At 54.8% G+C, this 17,766-nt stretch overlaps 1 protein-coding gene across 3 annotated transcripts in view; it reads right to left on the bottom strand.

Moving 5' to 3' along the window:
• Nucleotides 1-17,766, bottom strand: part of WWP2 (WW domain containing E3 ubiquitin protein ligase 2) — a 93,405-nt gene that overhangs the window by 61,446 nt on the left and 14,193 nt on the right. For 2 of the 3 annotated variants that reach the window (XM_073308346.1, XM_073308347.1), the window contains 2 exons: nucleotides 2,815-2,952; nucleotides 1,579-1,675 (listed from right to left, as the gene is read on the bottom strand). In XM_073308346.1, the coding sequence (XP_073164447.1) occupies nucleotides 1,579-1,675; nucleotides 2,815-2,952 (235 nt within the window). Of the gene's footprint in view, nucleotides 1-1,578; nucleotides 1,676-2,814; nucleotides 2,953-14,549; nucleotides 14,672-14,985; nucleotides 15,134-17,766 lie in introns of all 3 variants that reach the window. The other variant, XM_073308344.1, reaches the window with a different exon arrangement.

Raw genomic sequence — 17,766 nt, 5'->3', positions numbered from 1 at the left:
TGGGCTATGGGTGTTACTGCTGCTCCAGACAAGGAAACCTTGTCGGCCAAGGGGAGGACTCAGACTGTGCCGTTTTGGGGCTGGGTGAAGCTGTCCCATCGAGTTACACTGCAGCAGGGGGTGTGGCTCGGCTGAACAACAGGCTGGGATGAAGGGGCCTCCAAGAGAAGACACTGCTCAGGAGCGGGTTTGGAAGGAGGGGGAGAGGATGGGGGGTTGGCCAGGAGCTCGGTGTAGTTCCCATGGGGTCAAACTGACTTGGAGGATCGTCTGGGGGTATAAAGGGCTAGTAAGTGGCCCAAGCATTAGAAGCAAAGCAACAGAGAGATGAGACGAGACAGAGAACATCAAGCTGGTCCTTGGTCTGCCCCTGGCAGCTGTGCCCACTGGCCAGCAGGGGAGGAGCTGAGCACGGGGAGCATCCTGCCCCTCCTGAGCCAGGGAAATGGAGACATTGCACAAGGATGCAGCTAGCTTCTTCTCAGCAGAGCTCAGGGGCTGATGCTCCCCCTCTGGATCTCTAGACTGTGTGAAGAGGCATCCATCTTACTGCATGGAACCAAACACTGCACACAGCCTCCGAGACAAACACGGGCAGCTACCTATGGGGGTCTGACCAGATCTGCTAGAGGGGACTAAAGGAGCAGGCCCCTTCCACAGCGTCTCTTCACCTGCCAGCAGAACGCTCCCTCACTGCTCTGCGTCCCCTCTGCCAAAGCTGCACCGGTGCCAGCACGTCAACATGCCCCAGACCGGCCACGGGGCACGGTATGAGTGAGAGGAGAGCAGGGCGGCTTCACCTCAGCACCCCCAGCAGCCTGGCAGGGCCTTGCCACCGGCGTACAAGAAAAAAAAGACTTCTTGGGCAGCAACAATAAAACAATTTGTCTGGAAGCTGAGCGCCGAGGCCAGAGCAGGATAGCAAGGCATTGCCAGCACGGGTGATGGCAACTGGAGCCTTTTTCTGACTCCGGGCAGGAATAAACCTGTCCGAGCCGCCCTCAGTTGCAGCCTTCTGCAATTCCTGTGGAAGCACCCCAAGGCCCGTGGGGCACTGGGACCCCACTGTGCTGGGTGCTGTACAAACATAGGAAAGACAAACCAGTGCCTAGAGGGCTAACACTCGAACAGACCCAGGCTGGACCAAGGGGAGGGGTGTACATGGGGAGGAATTGCACAGCGTGTCAGAGGCAGGTTCCTTCCTGGCTACAGCCTCCTCGGAGGCAGGTTACAGTAAGCCCATTTCTCCTCTTCCAGGAAGCCGTCCCAGTCAGGCAGACTCCTAGCCTCCACTCCCCACGACCACCCCCTGTCTGCCTCATCCCTACCAGGCAGCTCTCCCAGCCAGCCTTGCCAGGGCATCTCTGCACTCTCCTGCCACCACCCCTCAGCTGGCCCTGCCAGGGCTACCGCTCCCTTCCTCACACATCCTGTATGCTCTTTGGTGAGCTCACTGAATGGTCTCCTTTGTAAGCTCCTGCTGAGCCTCACTTCTCAGCCTCCTGCACAGACTCTGAGAACCAGCCCCTCCTGCTACCATCAATGGACCAACAGGTGTCGTCAGTGAGGGGCCCTTACCTGGATCTACCGCCAAAGCAGTTTGTGCTGGGGGGCTGGTGTCTGCTCTCTGTAGCCGGAGCCACACTGCTGGGATCCCTCCCAGGCAACTGGGATCCTGGACAATAAACAAGCAGGAAAAGGAGCAAGGAGTGTGAGACAGGCTAAGAGACACGTGGGCTGCTGGTGATTCCGGTGCTGGCTGCCCCCTGAAGAGGGAATCTGGAGAGAGAACAGCCCAACACACTGAGATGCAGGGGACGCCCGCCCTCATGCTGCAAATACCCTGGAAATGCGTCTGACACAGTGTGTCAAGGCCCCGGTCCTGGGGAAAGCACCTACTGGCAGGTGTTCCCATGAAATCCCGGGGGCCTCCGCACAGGGCCTTCCAGGGGATTTGGAAGAGTGATGGTCTAGGGGATGGGGGCTAGTAGCAGCAGAGTTAGGCTACTTTCCACAGCGCTGCTCTGCTAATGCCCCTTTACCCCAGGCCTGGCTCCTCAGCCCTGGGCTCCCCGCACACCGCTCTGCCAAAGTCCCTCGTGCTTCACCTGCAGCCCCCACTTCTCCAGGCTTTCAGCAGCTGAAGCTCTCAGGCCACCTCATGCGAGTTTCATCTCATTCCACCTGTATCACGCCATGGCTCGGAATCCAGCACAGGTAGCCAGTAAATGCATCAGCCCAGGCAAAATCCTGCAGCGCAAGGAAGCCCTGCTCATGTCACGCCCTCAGACGTCACAGGTCCTAACATCCCTGCCCCAGGCAGGGAGGGGGCTGAATGAGATGCCCTGATATCGAATGCACTCACCCATTCCTGAACTCCTCACTCTGCTCCTCCCACCACAGGGAGCCCTGACTGGCCATGCCCACAGCAACATGTTTGCAACCTCCTGAGGCCCAGGAGAGATGGGAGAGGGGATGCAGAGCACCCACAAAACAGCTGCACCCTTCGCTTCCCTGCGGGAGGAGAAGACCTTTTCCTGCAGATCCCACAGCTCCCCTCCCGGGCAGAGGCACATCCACAAGCCCTTGGGATAATCCGTCAGGTGAGGGTGAGCCAGTCCTTTGGGCAGACTGCATGGCACTCTAACAGGCTGAACTGGGAGCCTTACCTGGGAGAGGAGGTGGCTCCTAACTCTCAGATGTTTGTTCACAAGTCCTTACAGCTGTGATCTCAGCCCTTCTCCTCCCCACCCCCAGCACTCACCACCTCAGGCTCAGAGCAGCGGCCTGCACGTGGAGATGGGCGGCACTCACCCTCTGTCACGGCACTGCCATTAGGCAGGCTTCCCAGATCAACAGTCGGCCCATCCAGGAAAATCGTCAGCTCTCCGCCTGAGACAACGCTGCCTTTGTTCTCTGTCTGCAGGTTCAGGGTCAGCTGCGTGTTCTCCACTGGGGAGATGGAGGGACAGGAAGAAAGAGACAAGCCACAGTCACCACTAGCTGAAAAGTTTCACCTAATTCTAGGTTCCTCCCCTCCCCTGCCACAGGGGTTTAGGCTCTCTCCATATGGCATGAGAAGGAAAAGATGAATTCCTCGGCTTCCGGCAGGGCCAGGAGCTGTCGTGACACTGGCTGGGTCTGGTCCGGTACCCACATACACCACACCAGTGCCCCAGCAACACTGAGCCAACCAAGCTGGACCCTCAGCTCCCACCAAGGGCTGTCCCCAGCCCACGGGCCATGGCCTCTTCCTTCCCACACAAGAGGAGGCAGGGCCATTCCCTCAGCACTGTCCAAGCAGAGCCATTACCTCCCGATGATTAAGGGGCCAGAGCCAGTATATGTCCCATTGTGAGTAGGCCACACTGTACCAACACAGGGCAGATTAGCCAGATGGGGTCCCAATGGCTTTCAGGACAGAAGACAGGATCTCAGGGGTGTGGGAGACGGTGGAAGCGGAGAGCAGGGCTCCAGCTGTTAAGCTCTTGTAATCATAACTCATTCCGACAGCAAAGGCCTGGCACCTCAGGGAAGAGAGCGGCCAAGGGTGGTTGGGAACATGGAATGAACCGACGGCTGCTCGCATCAGGTCACCAGGGTGCTAGAATGGCCCTCATGTGCCTGGCCAATTGCAGCTCTGGGAGCATTTGAGAGAACCCCTCGTGGTCACTTTGGAAGAGTCCAGATGGCAGAGCCTTGGGTTGGACCCTCTCCCCACCCAAGAGACTGACAAGGCAAGTGGAGAAAGAAAATCCCCTTCCTCAGCCCCAAGGACCCGCTCTGCTGAGCTCCACAGGAGCCAGGCTGCTCCCAACCTGGTCACAAACCTCTGGAGGCTGCCCAGCAGGCCGGCCATCCCCAGCGAGGGGCATGCTAGAGACACTGCACAGCAGCTCTCAGAGCGCAGCACGCGGGTCCAGGGGGCTGCAGGGCCCAGTTCTGCCTTGTGTCAAGCCTGCAGCTTTGCTTTGCTTCCCTTCCTCGTCTGACAGCTAATGGCTCCTGGCAGGTTGACGAGGTCCCACCAGCTGCAGCAGGCACAATGTGGCCAGGCACAGAGCACGGCACCTCAGCCTCGCCCAGAGCTTATTAACCTGAAAACACAGTTCTCCATTCTCCCCTCCCAGAGCCAGGGGAGCCGGGCAGGGCAGAAAGGGGGAGAGGAAGTTGATTAGCTAATTGAATGACGAGTGGAGGCACAAAGCAGGGGCTGAAAGAACAGCATGCAGCTGCCAACGTTCACTGGCATCCCTTATAACTGGACTCTGCTCCACCTCACACGGAGGCCCGGCAGCCAGCTGATCCCTGCTCCTCTGGTCCCTGGAGCAGATCCCCCAGCCCCTTCAGGAGGTGAAGCCAGTGTCTTACATTACACACGTACCAGCAAGAAGAATCCATGGTGCCCGTGAGAGTGAGGGGCTAACAGCACCAGTCAAAGCAAGGCACACGGTAGGCAGCAGCTGCACGCCCCTTCCCCAGGCTATGGCAGGCTAGCCACCCCTATACAAAGTCTGCCAAACTATGGAGCTTCTCAGTGAACTGGACCAGCCTCCACCGGCCAGGACAAAATGACAGTCAGCCTCCAGGTCCCTGCCAAGAGGCAGGATTTTAACACAGTAACAACAATGCCCAAATACAGCCCGTGGGCTTGGAACACCTGGCTAAGACACAGCAGGCCTCAGGCATTTGGCTGCCCCAGCCCGGGACACCAGCCGAGATGCCTCCCGCTACTTTGCTCAAACAACATTTTTATTCTACACAACTACTCATCACGACACAAATGCACCATTTTCTAGCAACCTGCTTCCTCCTGGAGTAGGGCAGGCCAGGGCCCGGTGACTCCAACCAGGCAGTGGGAGGAGGGGGAAATACACTCCCTTGGTACCCGGACAGCCAGTCTCCAGCTCAGGAGTGAGGAAGCTTGGCAGGGACTAAGAGAGGCAGAAGCCTGCACAGCTGCTCCGCAAGTGGCACCTGCTGGGGTTCCTGGGCTTCCAGCTTGGCTCTCACCAGCATCACTCCCTGCCTTTGGCCGCTCCTGCTGGAGCTCAGGGTGCAGAATGGCTAGCTCCGCGTTCACACGGTCAACTTTCTGAGAGGTCCACCACGTGGGCTGAATGCTGCCCGATGTCTCCATGGTGCTCTCCCAGGAGCAGCCTCCCCTCCATCCTCCCAGCACCACTATCCTTGGCTGGGAAGCTGGAATGGAGGCAGATGGATCACATGACTTGCCCCGATCACACAGGTAGACCATGGCAGAGCTGGGAATTGAACCAGGCCCCTGCCTGGAGCATCCTCCCTTTCCAGCACATTCAGGCACTGTCAATGGCTATTGTGAGACCAGCATGCCCCGGGCCATACCTAGCTCCAGAGTTGGATTGGAAGGAGCCTGGGGCTTTTCAAACTAGCCCAAGGGGCTGCTTCTTCCCCAACAGCAATGCACCTGACAGTGGCTGCTCAGGCTAGCTGGAGCTCAGGCCAGGAAGATTTCAGCTTCCCAGAGACTTCCCGGAAACAGCCGCCACTCACCATCCTGGGGAGGGCGTGCTCTCACCACCTGGCCACACTCAAGTCAAGCACCTGGGGCAGCTGCCTGGTGGTGTCTGGGGGATTGTCAGTGCAGCTGTAGTGGAATTTGCAGAGGACATCACAGCTGGGGGGCCCTCTGGAGGAGAGAGCAGCGAGGGCATCAGGTGAGATTTGGTGCCACTAAGTGCCAAGCCCTGCAGCCAGGGAGAGGAAACAAGCCACTGGAGGACAGAGCAAAGGAGCGGCAGGTTTATCACATCCCTGTCCTGCAGGCAGTGCTGCCTGTGAAGTGCGTCGGGCTGTGAGCTCTGGGGCGGTGCTGTCACTCACTCACTGTCTGTACAGTGAGTGACCCCGTGGGCACAACAGAAAAGTTAAACAGGAATAAGATGTTCCCAGGTGACTCGACAGTGGACCACAGCAAGGACTGACTGGAGCCGGCTCAGGAGACAGTGGTGGGTGCTGCTGGAATTGATCTGCTCTGGCTTCACCCAGGAAAGGGGAGATCTGAGGAGTGGCTGGAGGAGTTCCTCACCAGCTTGAAGCCTGAGCCAAACAACAAATGCTTCGGGGCCTCTCCCTGCCAGGTGCACTGACTATCCTGCAGCCCCGTTTTCAGAGGTGCTGAGCAGCTGTAGCACCCATGGATTTCAATGGGCACTCGGCTCCTTTGACAAACACACACCGATGCCAAGCAGACCCAGGTGCTCCCAACTCCGTTTCACTTGTCTTGAGGAGAGGGGTCCCATTGGCAGGGGGAGGCCTGGACTTTGCAGTGCTTTCCAAGCACATCTGTTCGCAACAGAACTAGTGTCTGACGAGGAATCACAGGCTTCTAGCTGCTTCAGACCTGATGAGGGTATTACTCTCAGCAAAAGTGTCTGAGAGCCATGCAGAGAACAGGCCAGCCTGGTCTGAGGCTGAGCCAGCCTCCTCTCCTGAACCACTTGGCCATGCACAATTCAGGCACTTCTGAGGCCAAGAAGCAACAGGACCCCTGCTTACACCATGGCTATAGCATAGGCTTCCACAGACCCCATGTGCTGGAGGCAATCAGTCCTGAGATCTGCCCCATTAGCATGCAGGTCTTCTGGACCACCTTTCTGTCACAGACTTTCTGAAACTCTCAGCTCCCTGGGGGAAGTGGGGGGCGACAGGCACTTTGGGGCAGTAACCTGTTGAGGTTACAGGGACAAACCATCCCAATGAGTTGAAAGAATAGTAAATATGGCAGGCGACCAGCTTGGCTTAATGGTGAAATCCTAGCGGATCTTAAACATAAAAAAGAAGCTTACAAGAAGTGGAAGGTTGGACATATGACCAGGGAAGAGTATAAAAATATTGCTCGGGCATGTAGGAATGTTATCAGGAGGGCCAAATCGCACCTGGAGCTGCAGCTAGCCAGAGATGTCAAGAGTAACAAGAAGGATTTCTTCAGGTATGTTGGCAACAAGAAGAAAGCCAAGGAATGTGTGGGCCCCTTACTGAATGAGGGAGGCAACCTAGTGACAGAGGATGTGGAAAAAGCTAACGTACTCAATGCTTTTTTTGCCTCTGTTTTCACTAACAAGGTCAGCTCCCAGACTTCTGCGCTGGGCATCACAAAATGGGGAAGAGATGGCCAGCCCTCTGTGGAGATAGAGGTGGTTAGGGACTATTTAGAAAAGCTGGACATGCACAAGTCCATGGGGCTGGACAAGTTGCATCCGAGAGTGCTGAAGGAATTGGCGGCTGTGATTGCAGAGCCATTGGCCATTATCTTTGAAAACTCGTGGCGAACCGGGGAAGTCCCAGATGACTGGAAAAAGGCTAATGTAGTGCCAATCTTTAAAAAAGGGAAGGAGGAGGATCCTGGGAACTACAGGCCAGTCAGCCTCACCTCAGTCCCTGGAAAAATCATGGAGCAGGTCCTCAAAGAATCAATCCTGAAGCACTTGCATGAGAGGAAAGTGATCAGGAACAGCCAGCATGGATTCACCAAGGGAAGGTCATGCCTGACTAATCTAATCGCCTTTTATGATGAGATTACTGGTTCTGTGGATGAAGGGAAAGCAGTGGATGTATTGTTTCTTGACTTTAGCAAAGCTTTTGACACGGTCTCCCACAGTATTCTTGTCAGCAAGTTAAGGAAGTATGGGCTGGATGAATGCACTATAAGGTGGGTAGAAAGCTGGCTAGATTGTCGGGCTCAACGGGTAGTGATCAATGGCTCCATATCTAGTTGGCAGCCGGTATCAAGTGGAGTGCCCCAAGGGTCGGTCCTGGGGCCGGTTTTGTTCAATATCTTTATAAATGATCTGGAGGATGGTGTGGATTGCACTCTCAGCAAATTTGCGGATGATACTAAACTGGGAGGAGTGGTAGATACGCTGGAGGGGAGGGATAGGATACAGAAGGACCTAGACAAATTGGAGGATTGGGCCAAAAGAAATCTGATGAGGTTCAATAAGGATAAGTGCAGGGTCCTGCACTTAGGACGGAAGAACCCAATGCACAGCTACAGACTAGGGACCGAATGGCTAGGCAGCAGTTCTGCGGAAAAGGAGCTAGGGGTGACAGTGGACGAGAAGCTGGATATGAGTCAGCAGTGTGCCCTTGATGCCAAGAAGGCCAATGGCATTTTGGGATGTATAAGTAGGGGCATAGCGAGCAGATCGAGGGACGTGATCGTTCCCTTCTATTCGACATTGGTGAGGCCTCATCTGGAGTACTGTGTTCAGTTTTGGGCCCCACACTTCAAGAAGGATGTGGATAAATTGGAGAGAGTCCAGCGAAGGGCAACAAAAATGATTAGGGGACTGGAACACATGAGTTATGAGGAGAGGCTGAGGGAGCTGGGATTGTTTAGCCTGCAGAAGAGAAGAATGAGGGGGGATTTGATAGCTGCTTTCAACTACCTGAAAGGGGGTTCCAAAGAGGATGGCTCTAGACTGTTCTCAATGGTAGCAGATGACAGAACAAGGAGTAATGGTCTCAAGTTGCAGTGGGGGAGGTTTAGATTGGATATTAGGAAAAACTTTTTCACTAAGAGGGTGGTGAAACACTGGAATGCGTTACCTAGGGAGGTGGTAGAATCTCCTTCCTTAGAGGTTTTTAAGGTCAGGCTTGACAAAGCCCTGGCTGGGATGATTTAACTGGGAATTGGTCCTGCTTCAAGCAGGGGGTTGGACTAGATGACCTTCTGGGGTCCCTTCCAACCCTGATATTCTATGATTCTATGATTCTATGATGAGTAATGCTCTCTCAGATTTTGTGCATGCACCATCTCAAGTTTTTATGTAGGCCCCTGGAATCCTTCAACTCAGAACCATCCTTTCCTAACTGCTTGCTTTTAGTATGAGCAGAAAAACTTCCTGTGGATAAAGCACAGGTCTAGGAGTCATAAGCCCTGGGCTCCGTTCCTGACCCTGCTGCACACTCCCTGCATGACTCTGGGCAAGTCACTTCATTGCTCTCTGCCTCACTTTCTCCACCTGTACAAAGGAGCCTCCCAGGGGAGGCTATTTCATGAGCCTATGTAGAGTGCTTTGAGATCTGCAGATCCAAGGTGCTGCAGAAAGCGGCAAACCTCTTTTCACCAGTCACTGCCTGCCATAAGAACTCCGCTTCCTCCAAGCTGTGGAGAACGCCTGCCCCGCACGCTCCAGGGCTCGCTCCTTTGTGAGCGGTGAGCAGCAAAGAGCACGCTGCTCTGCGGGCTGCACAAGCCCTCATTGTGAAGGCTGCCTCAGCGTCAGGGGGAAGTTAGTCAAGTAGCAAAGACAAGGTGTCTACAACTGGAGGATGCGAACATGAACCTCCCAGCCGGCTTCCTCCTCATCCCTGCCTCCACCCCAGCTTTTTTTTTTTTTTTTAAAGAAAATAAACACTAGTCGAACCTTCCACTCCCTGTCCCCGTTCGACACACAGGACACACAAAGGGACCTCGCTGCTGCATCAACAGAGGGTCCCTCAAAGGGTGAGCACAAAGGCAGCCTGTGTCCCAGCAAGCAGCCAGCATGTCAGAGGGGTTATTAGTATTTTGGGAGGAGGCCAGGGGTGAATAGGTCCTGAATAAGGTCTCAGTTCAGCTGCTCCCAATGCCTTGCACAGTATCAGCACTCCCATTTAGTGAGGGCTTGCTGGCAATTCCCTCCCAGCCCATTAAGGGGATTTACAGTTCCAAGAAGTAAGGCTGGTAGCAGCAAGTGTGATAAAGGCTCCAGGGTTTAGCCCACACCCAGAGGGAGCTCTGGTAACTGCACACATCTGATGCAGCTCATTGGTGTGAGCATCACAAAACTTTCCACCAGGGCTTGGGCGGGACGGGGTCCTACTGGAGGCCTTTTCTCCACAGGGAAGATGGCGTAGTCCAACTCACACATGGAGGCTCCTGTCAGAAGGTCTCTGTCTAATACATGGGTTTCCTGCCTATTTACTTATCTTCAAGTGTGCGTCAACTAAAACAATTCCAATGTAATCAAGCCAGTCCCAGCCCCCTCCTCTCAGGGAAAGCCTGGCATGCACTGAGCTGGCCAGGCACTTTGATGGAACTTGGGTCTAAATTCCTTAGACCAGTGATACTCGGACAGATGCTCGCAAACTGCAAGTAGCTCTTTAACGTGTCTTCTGCTGCTCTTCACAGCATGATATTAAAACACTGATGTAATTATTAACCCATCGAAGTTATTAGCCAGTCAGGAGGCCATGACTATGTTAGTAACCAATTGATAAAATAATAATACTTGGTCGGTCCTTTTGCTGTGAGAATAATAGATATAAACGCCAAACATTTCCCCGTCCACCTGGGTAACCCTACAGTCGGACAGTAAATGACACAATGAATTCACCCGACTGGGGCTCTTTTGGCTAAGGTCGATCGCAATTTGGCTCCCGAACCACTGAGGTCTGAGCACCGCTGCCGTAGACCATCTAGAACGCCTGACCCACGGGCTTTACGCTGCGTTCCAAGGGGCAGCTGCCTCAGCCTCAGCCAGTCCAAAGGGAGAGGCAAACCCCAGGGCCAAGGGCCCAGCCCTGAAAATGCCTTGGCCTGCGTGTTCAAGTGCAGTCACCAGTCGCCAGGGACAGCAGATAGCAACATGGTGTGTACTAGCCAAGTGTACGAACCCGGGCACGGGTGGTCTGGCCTCGCGGCCACGCATAAAGAATGGCACTCAGTGAGCAGGAATTGCGAGAGTCAGGGACAAAGTTGGGCCATGGTTGGAGACCAGGTGAGATCTGAAGTCACCACAGGCCTGAAGTTGCCCAGACAGCTTCCTGGGGCTAAGGCGCTGTTTAATTGACACTCTGGCTCAGGCTGCAGCTCTAGAAACCCAGCAGGGTCCTAGACCTGAGGCTCCAGCCCAAGCACAAACGTCTACACTTCAATTTTCCACTACACTTCGGGGGGAGGGATAACTCAGTGGTTTGAGCATTGGCCTGCTAAACCCAGGGTTGTGAGTTCAATCCTTGAGGAGGCCACTTAGGGATCTGGGGCAAAAATTGGGGATTGGTCCTGCTTTGAGCAGTGGGTTGGACTAGATGACCTCCTGAGGTCCCTTCCAACCCGCTATTCCATGATTCTGTGAATTAAACAGCCTGCCAGCCATAGGTTTTTAATTGGAGCATAGACATACCCTGAGGCCATCATCCACTAGCCCTTCCTCCTAAAACACTGCAGCAAAGGGTAAAGCACCCAGCCCCTGCGTCTCATCCTCAGAAGACACAGCTGGTTACCTGCTGAACGGCCATGTGCTTGACAGAGGAATGGGGGCCTGCAGGGCCAAGTACTAGAGTGGTGGTACTTGGCCCTCCGGCACCCCTTCACTTTGAAGCCCACAGGCAGATGGGAGGGTGGCCTTTCACGCAGGAGAGAGAATTGGGCCCTGCCCAGGGCATGCACCAAGGAGCAGGGTTAGCGGTATATTAGCCTAGTCCCGCTGGCCATTAGCTCTGCAGCATGAGCAGCACGGGCGTGAATTTGGAAGGCGATGCAAAGCAAGCTCAGCGAAGGCCTTCACTGGGGCATTCTGGTTTGGCACAGCAGTTTTGACAAAGTTATTGTACAGGCGCTGACAGAGCCGACTTGTTTAACATTCGTTTCAGGCAGGCTACAGATTTGCTTTTATGATTCTCTGCTAAAAGAACCTTTGCTTCAGGGAGCTCCTTTGACAGCACATTCATGAGGAGGGGTCAACTGCAACTTCCCAGAGGCTTGGGGGTTTGTTGTTGGCTTCCTGAAAGAATTCCTTGAGGTTGTGGCTCCAGCGGTTCTGCCTGAGGTGCAGAACGGAAAGCAATGAGCGCGGTTTGCTGGAGCTGTAAAATCCTGGCAGATGGTGCCACTCAAGAAACAGGAGCCTGTTGATGTAACTTGCAACCTGAGCAGCAAGCAATAAAAACAAGCGCTTTCATTTGTAGGCTGCAGTCTGACACGTTCGAGTCACTCCAGGGCCTGCCCTGCTGTCGGCAGCTCAGTGGACTGTACAAACACGGCGGGGAGGGGGAGGAGGGGGGCATGGCCCCATATAGGCTTCCATGCAGCCTCCAAAGCCAGGCCACCCGGGGACATTCCTCCTGCCCAGCACCAGCAGAGCACCTTAGAGTCCCCACAGCATCTGAACAAAGAGCCTCTTCTCCAGCACAGCGGCAGAGGCCTGGGGCAGGGGGCTAGGCCGTAGTAAATTAGCTGTTTTAAAGGACCCTTGGGAGCAGCTCCACAGAAGGCTGCAACTTGTTTTGTATGACTAGGCCCCTTTTCCCCAGCGATCTGTCCCCCCGGCTGCCGCGGCGCAGACGTGCCGTGCCAGAGGAGAGGCCATGCAGAGCGTTGCAGAGGATCCTGCCAAGGCAGTTGGGAGAGAAGCATGTTTGAAAAATGAGGTTTTTGGAAAAGGAACCCATTTTGGAAGCTCATTTCTCACACAGCCTGGTCTGTTAGCGCCAAATGGATTCAATTTGCCTGGCCTCAAAGCCGAGGCCCGGAGGGTTCTTTGCCAAGGACACAAGCCCCTGTTTCTTCCTACAGTTTCTGAAGCTCACAGCACTCATTTGGAGGGACAGAGGGAGCTTGGGCACAGTCCCAGCACGCAGGAGACCTAGACATGCTGCCATGGCCCTTGTTGAGGGGGAATGACGCTGACATACTGCTGGAGAATACATAGCCAGAGGACCAACGTTTGTCCTTGACAGCTAATAAAAACACTCAGCCAAAGACTTTAAGACACAGTTAAGGTTGTAAGTACAGATCAGTAACTTACAAAAAGCCTTGGTAAAGCTTTGCACCCACATGGTGACCATCATAGATGTCTGCCTAAGTCTGTAGACAGCCTAATAGGACAGCCTGAAGAGGAGTGAAGTGCCCCTAATCATCTCAATGGTGTGTTGACTCTGAAGCCTAATAATGATCATTGAAATGGCAATAAAGTCACTATTTCGCTGCTAACCTAGGCACGTATGGAAGGACCAGGAGGGTCGTTCTGCAAAGATCTGCACAAGTGGCAGCAAGCGGAGTGTCATTTCAGCACCTCTACTGGGGAGAGGCTGGTTTGTGGGTTGGGCTTAGGACAGCAACCCCTGGCCTGGGCTGTGTCAGACGGCTGGGGAAGGCCAGTGGGACTGACTGGGCCGGGAGCACAGGTCATCTCATAGGCAGGTTGTGGGAGGTAAGTGTGACCAGATCCCCACCCTCATACATGGACGCCAGCCGAGCACTACAGAGTAACTGCAGGAAGGTCCCAGTCTAGCCACCAGGACACAGGCCAGGGATCAGAGGAGCACAAGCCCTTCCACCTCCCAGGCAGCCCCTTGCAGACATAGCTGTGCGCTGTAGCTTTAAGACTCCTCCCGTCACAGCCCACTAGGTCGGGGGAAAAAAATCGGACACTTTTTTCAGTATGAGCAGAAACAGCCAGTTGCCTTTTCCATTCATTTTCCACACGACCCCCTGGAGACCCAGCCTACTTGAAAGGGCTGATTGTGCCCCTGCAAAGGGGCGCGGCAGGTAGCGCGGGAGCAGTCAGCACCTCCAGGAGAACACGCATGGCACTTGACTGGCTGCCGAGCGGGGAAGCAGCTGGGGACCACAGGTCAGGCCTGCCAGGCTGAGACCCAGACCAAACCGCCACCTCCAGCACACGCAGTCCAGCAGCCCTATACAGCTCCATGCCTGGGGGACAGGGACACGGGCAGCCAGCACGTCAGAGGGTCCCCACAAAACCCTTGGTGATTCCCACCCCCAATCCAGAGGGCACCATCCCATCCAGAGCACATGGCCCAGCTCCTGGAGATGCTGCTCAGGGAGTGTGCTGGGGACATCGCGGTGGTTTCACACCTCACCGTTGGCAATGCCCAAGGAGCGACGCAGCCTAACCCCTGGCATGAGGGAGAGTCTGGCTAAGCCCTGTCTCCCTCAGGGGAGAAGAGGCCCCTCTCAGCTCTCAATGCAAGGTTTGTCCTTTGAGAGCGGCGGAGCTTTGCTTGGAAGAGACAGAGCAAACCTTTTCCTGCCCCACACAGCCGGTAGCTCAACCCAGGCCCTGAATGGAGGCCTTTATGCAGCCGCCACCACTGCGGGCCACACTCTGGTGACCACAAATGGCAGCAAACAGCTGCGAGGTTTGTGTTTCGCTGCCTGCAGTGGCACCCCAGCCAATTAAGCATGGCTTCCATCACACACCAGCCCCGAGCGCCGAACAGGCCCGCCCAGCCGCACACAAGGACACCTTGTTCTCTCCGGGGCCAGGGATTCAGCTACTCCTTCTCCATGGCACACACCTACTGAGGCAGGAAATCCTGCAGGACCATGGAGGAGGTTCGAGGCAGAGTGAGCTCAGGAACAGCTAGAGCCGGCTGGTGAGATAGTAGCACCATGGGGAGGCAGGTGCCGCTCACCCAGAGCATTCTGCCCAATGCCAGCAGCTGAGGAGGCCCCAGCCCCCATGACAAGCCACTCCCTGCTGTCTCCAGACAGGGAAATGAGGCTCCGGAAGAAAACAAAGGCCAAGCCAGGCGTCAGGGCCTCCACTCATACGTACTTTTCCCACCATTCTTCTTCAGGACGTTACACAGGCTGATGGAAGCCGTACCCAGTAGCTCGTTCCTCAGGGTGTGGCAGCTCCAGACCTTCAGATCCAGGTGGCTTTGAGCTGTGACGTTCCTGGAAGGCAGACCAAGAGGAGGGCTGTCATCTCCCCACCTGCTTCTCTGATGCCAAGCAACACAGCCACAGCTAGCAGAGCAGGACCAGGCATGCCAGGCACAGAGGGCAGAGAAGAGGCCAGAGCAAGGCCACAGGGACACCCAGCACCCCATCTGGCGATTGTGTTCTCGCACGTGCATTTGCGCGTGCACCCTAAGCCCCTTCCAGCCAATGGCAAATGTGCCGGGCTTCCTTATGCAGCACAACCCAGTGCGGAAATAGGGAGCTCACTGCCAGCTCTGGGGTGCCTGCATTAACCCAGGGATTCTTACATGAGGAGAATCTCATTCCAGAGCAGCTCAGAGCTCCCAATCCGCTTCCCTGTCTTCTTGGTCTCACTGGGGAGTCCATCCACCATCACCTCCACGTAGGAGTTGATCCGGGACTGGCGACTGTGCACCTTGGGCTTCACCGACACAACTAGGCAGAGGGGGAAGAGGCAGAGAGTGTCACAGCTGCGGGCAATATGCAAGTTGTCCCCACCCAAAGTGGCCCAGATGCCACACAGCAGCAGCCAGCCCAAGAAACCACGGCCCAAGGTTTACTACCGGCAGCCAGGTCTCATGGGCCAGACTGGGAGACATGTCCCGAAGACCCTGGAAAGGCAAGGCCCCCAACCTGGGACCCATAAATTCCCCCACCCTGAAGGGCACCCTGAAAAGGGAATAAAAAACAGGAGCTGCGTGAAAATAAGTGCAGACAGAAGTCAGGGAAGCAATTCAAGGTATCTGGAGCCCCCTGGTGGCCTTAATGGAGTTCTGCACACACTCCACCTCCCCTAAAGCCAAAGAGACCAAGGCATCCACTGGTGACAGCCCCTGGACAGAGGCTCACATTGCCTGGCACATGCAGGGAGACCTTCCAGCCTGGCACCATTCACCAGCACCAGTTTCAGAGGAAGCCCCCTGAGAGGCTGAAGGTTTGACGGTAGGGAATGCACCCTCCCCGGCTCTGCCTCTGCCACTCGGGACTAGCTCAGGGACTAGGATTAGAAGGCTGGTTACCAGCTTTCCTCTGGATGAGCCCTTCACAGCAAGGGATGCTGTGGAAATATCCTATCCTTCCTCCTGCAACTCTCCACATGCCTGGGGCTAGGAGGCTGCCAATTCCCTGACCCTGGGTGTAAGCACCAGGAAGAACAACACACCTCTTAGGGCATGGCTACACTAGCAGATGTAGAGCGCTGTGAGTTAAACCTGCCTTCGTACAGTGCAGTAGGGAAAGCGCTGCAGTCTGTCCACACTGACAGCTGCAAGCGCACGGGCGTGGCCACATTTGCAGCAGCATTGGGAGCAGTGCATTGTGGGCAGCTATCCCACAGAGCACCTCTTCCCATTCTGGCGCTGTGGCTTGTGGGACGGGGGCGGGGAGTGCGGGGCACTCTGGGTCCTGCCCCAACGCCCCGTGATGCATCCGTCCACATTTGGCACCATCTTTCAACGGTTTTTGTAATGCGCGCTCTAGAGGTCTTCCTTTTCGATCTGCAGGAATGGAGCCCGAACTGCTGAGGAGTATGCTGACGAGTCATAGAATCATAGAATATCAGGGTTGGAAGGGACCCCTGAAGGTCATCTAGTCCAACCCCCTGCTCAAAGCAGGACCAATTCCCAGTTAAATCATCCAAGCCAGGGCTTTGTCAAGCCTGACCTTAAAAACCTCTAAGGAAGGAGATTCTACCACCTCCCTAGGTAACGCATTCCAGTGTTTCACCACCCTCTTAGTGAAAAAGTTTTTCCTAATATCCAATCTAAACCTCCCCCACTGCAACTTGAGACCATTACTCCTCGTTCTGTCATCTGCTACCATTGAGAACAGTCTAGAGCCATCCTCTTTGGAACCCCCTTTCAGTTGAAAGCAGCTATCAAATCCCCCCTCATTCTTCTCTTCTGCAGGCTAAACAATCCCAGCTCCCTCAGCCTCTCCTCATAACTCATGTGTTCTAGACCCCTAATCATTTTTGTTGCCCTTCGCTGAACTCTCTCCAATTTTTCCACATCCTTCTTGTAGTGTGGGGCCCAAAACTGGACACAGCACTCCAGATGAGGCCTCACCAATGTCGAATAGAGGGGAACGATCACGTCCCTCGATCTGCTCGCTATGCCCCTACTTATACATCCCAAAATGCCATTGGCCTTCTTGGCAACAAGGGCACACTGCTGACTCATATCCAGCTTCTCGTCCACTGTCACCCCAGGTCCTTTTCCGCAGAACTGCTGCCTAGCCATTCGGTCCCTAGTCTGTAGCTGTGCATTGGGTTCTTCCGTCCTAAGTGCAGGACCCTGCACTTATCCTTATTGAACCTCATCAGATTTCTTTTGGCCCAATCCTCCAATTTGTCTAGGTCCTTCTGTATCCTATCCCTCCCCTCCAGCGTATCTACCACTCCTCCCAGTTTAGTATCATCTGCAAATTTGCTGAGAGTGCAATCCACACCATCCTCCAGATCATTTATGAAGATATTGAACAAAACCGGCCCCAGGACCGACCCTTGGGGCACTCCACTTGATACCGGCTGCCAACTAGACATGGAGCCATTGATCACTACCCGTTGAGCCCGACAATCTAGCCAGCTTTCTACCCACCTTATAGTGCATTCATCCAGCCCATACTTCCTTAACTTGCTGACAAGAATACTGTGGGAGACCGTGTCAAAAGCTTTGCTAAAGTCAAGAAACAATACATCCACTGCTTTCCCTTCATCCACAGAACCAGTAATCTCATCATAAAAGGCGATTAGATTAGTCAGGCATGACCTTCCCTTGGTGAATCCATGCTGGCTGTTCCTGATCACTTTCCTCTCATGCAAGTGCTTCAGGATTGATTCTTTGAGGACCTGCTCCATGATTTTTCCAGGGACTGAGGTGAGGCTGACTGGCCTGTAGTTCCCAGGATCCTCCTTCTTCCCTTTTTTAAAGATTGGCACTACATTAGCCTTTTTCCAGTCATCCAGGACTTCCCCGGTTCGCCACGAGTTTTCAAAGATAATGGCCAATGGCTCTGCAATCACAGCCGCCAATTCCTTCAGCACTCTCGGATGCAACTCGTCCGGCCCC

Source organism: Lepidochelys kempii, chromosome 12, assembly GCF_965140265.1.
Source record: "Lepidochelys kempii isolate rLepKem1 chromosome 12, rLepKem1.hap2, whole genome shotgun sequence".
Taxonomy (NCBI): domain Eukaryota; kingdom Metazoa; phylum Chordata; order Testudines; family Cheloniidae; genus Lepidochelys; species Lepidochelys kempii.
This window is presented reverse-complemented; position numbering and strand designations above follow the sequence as displayed.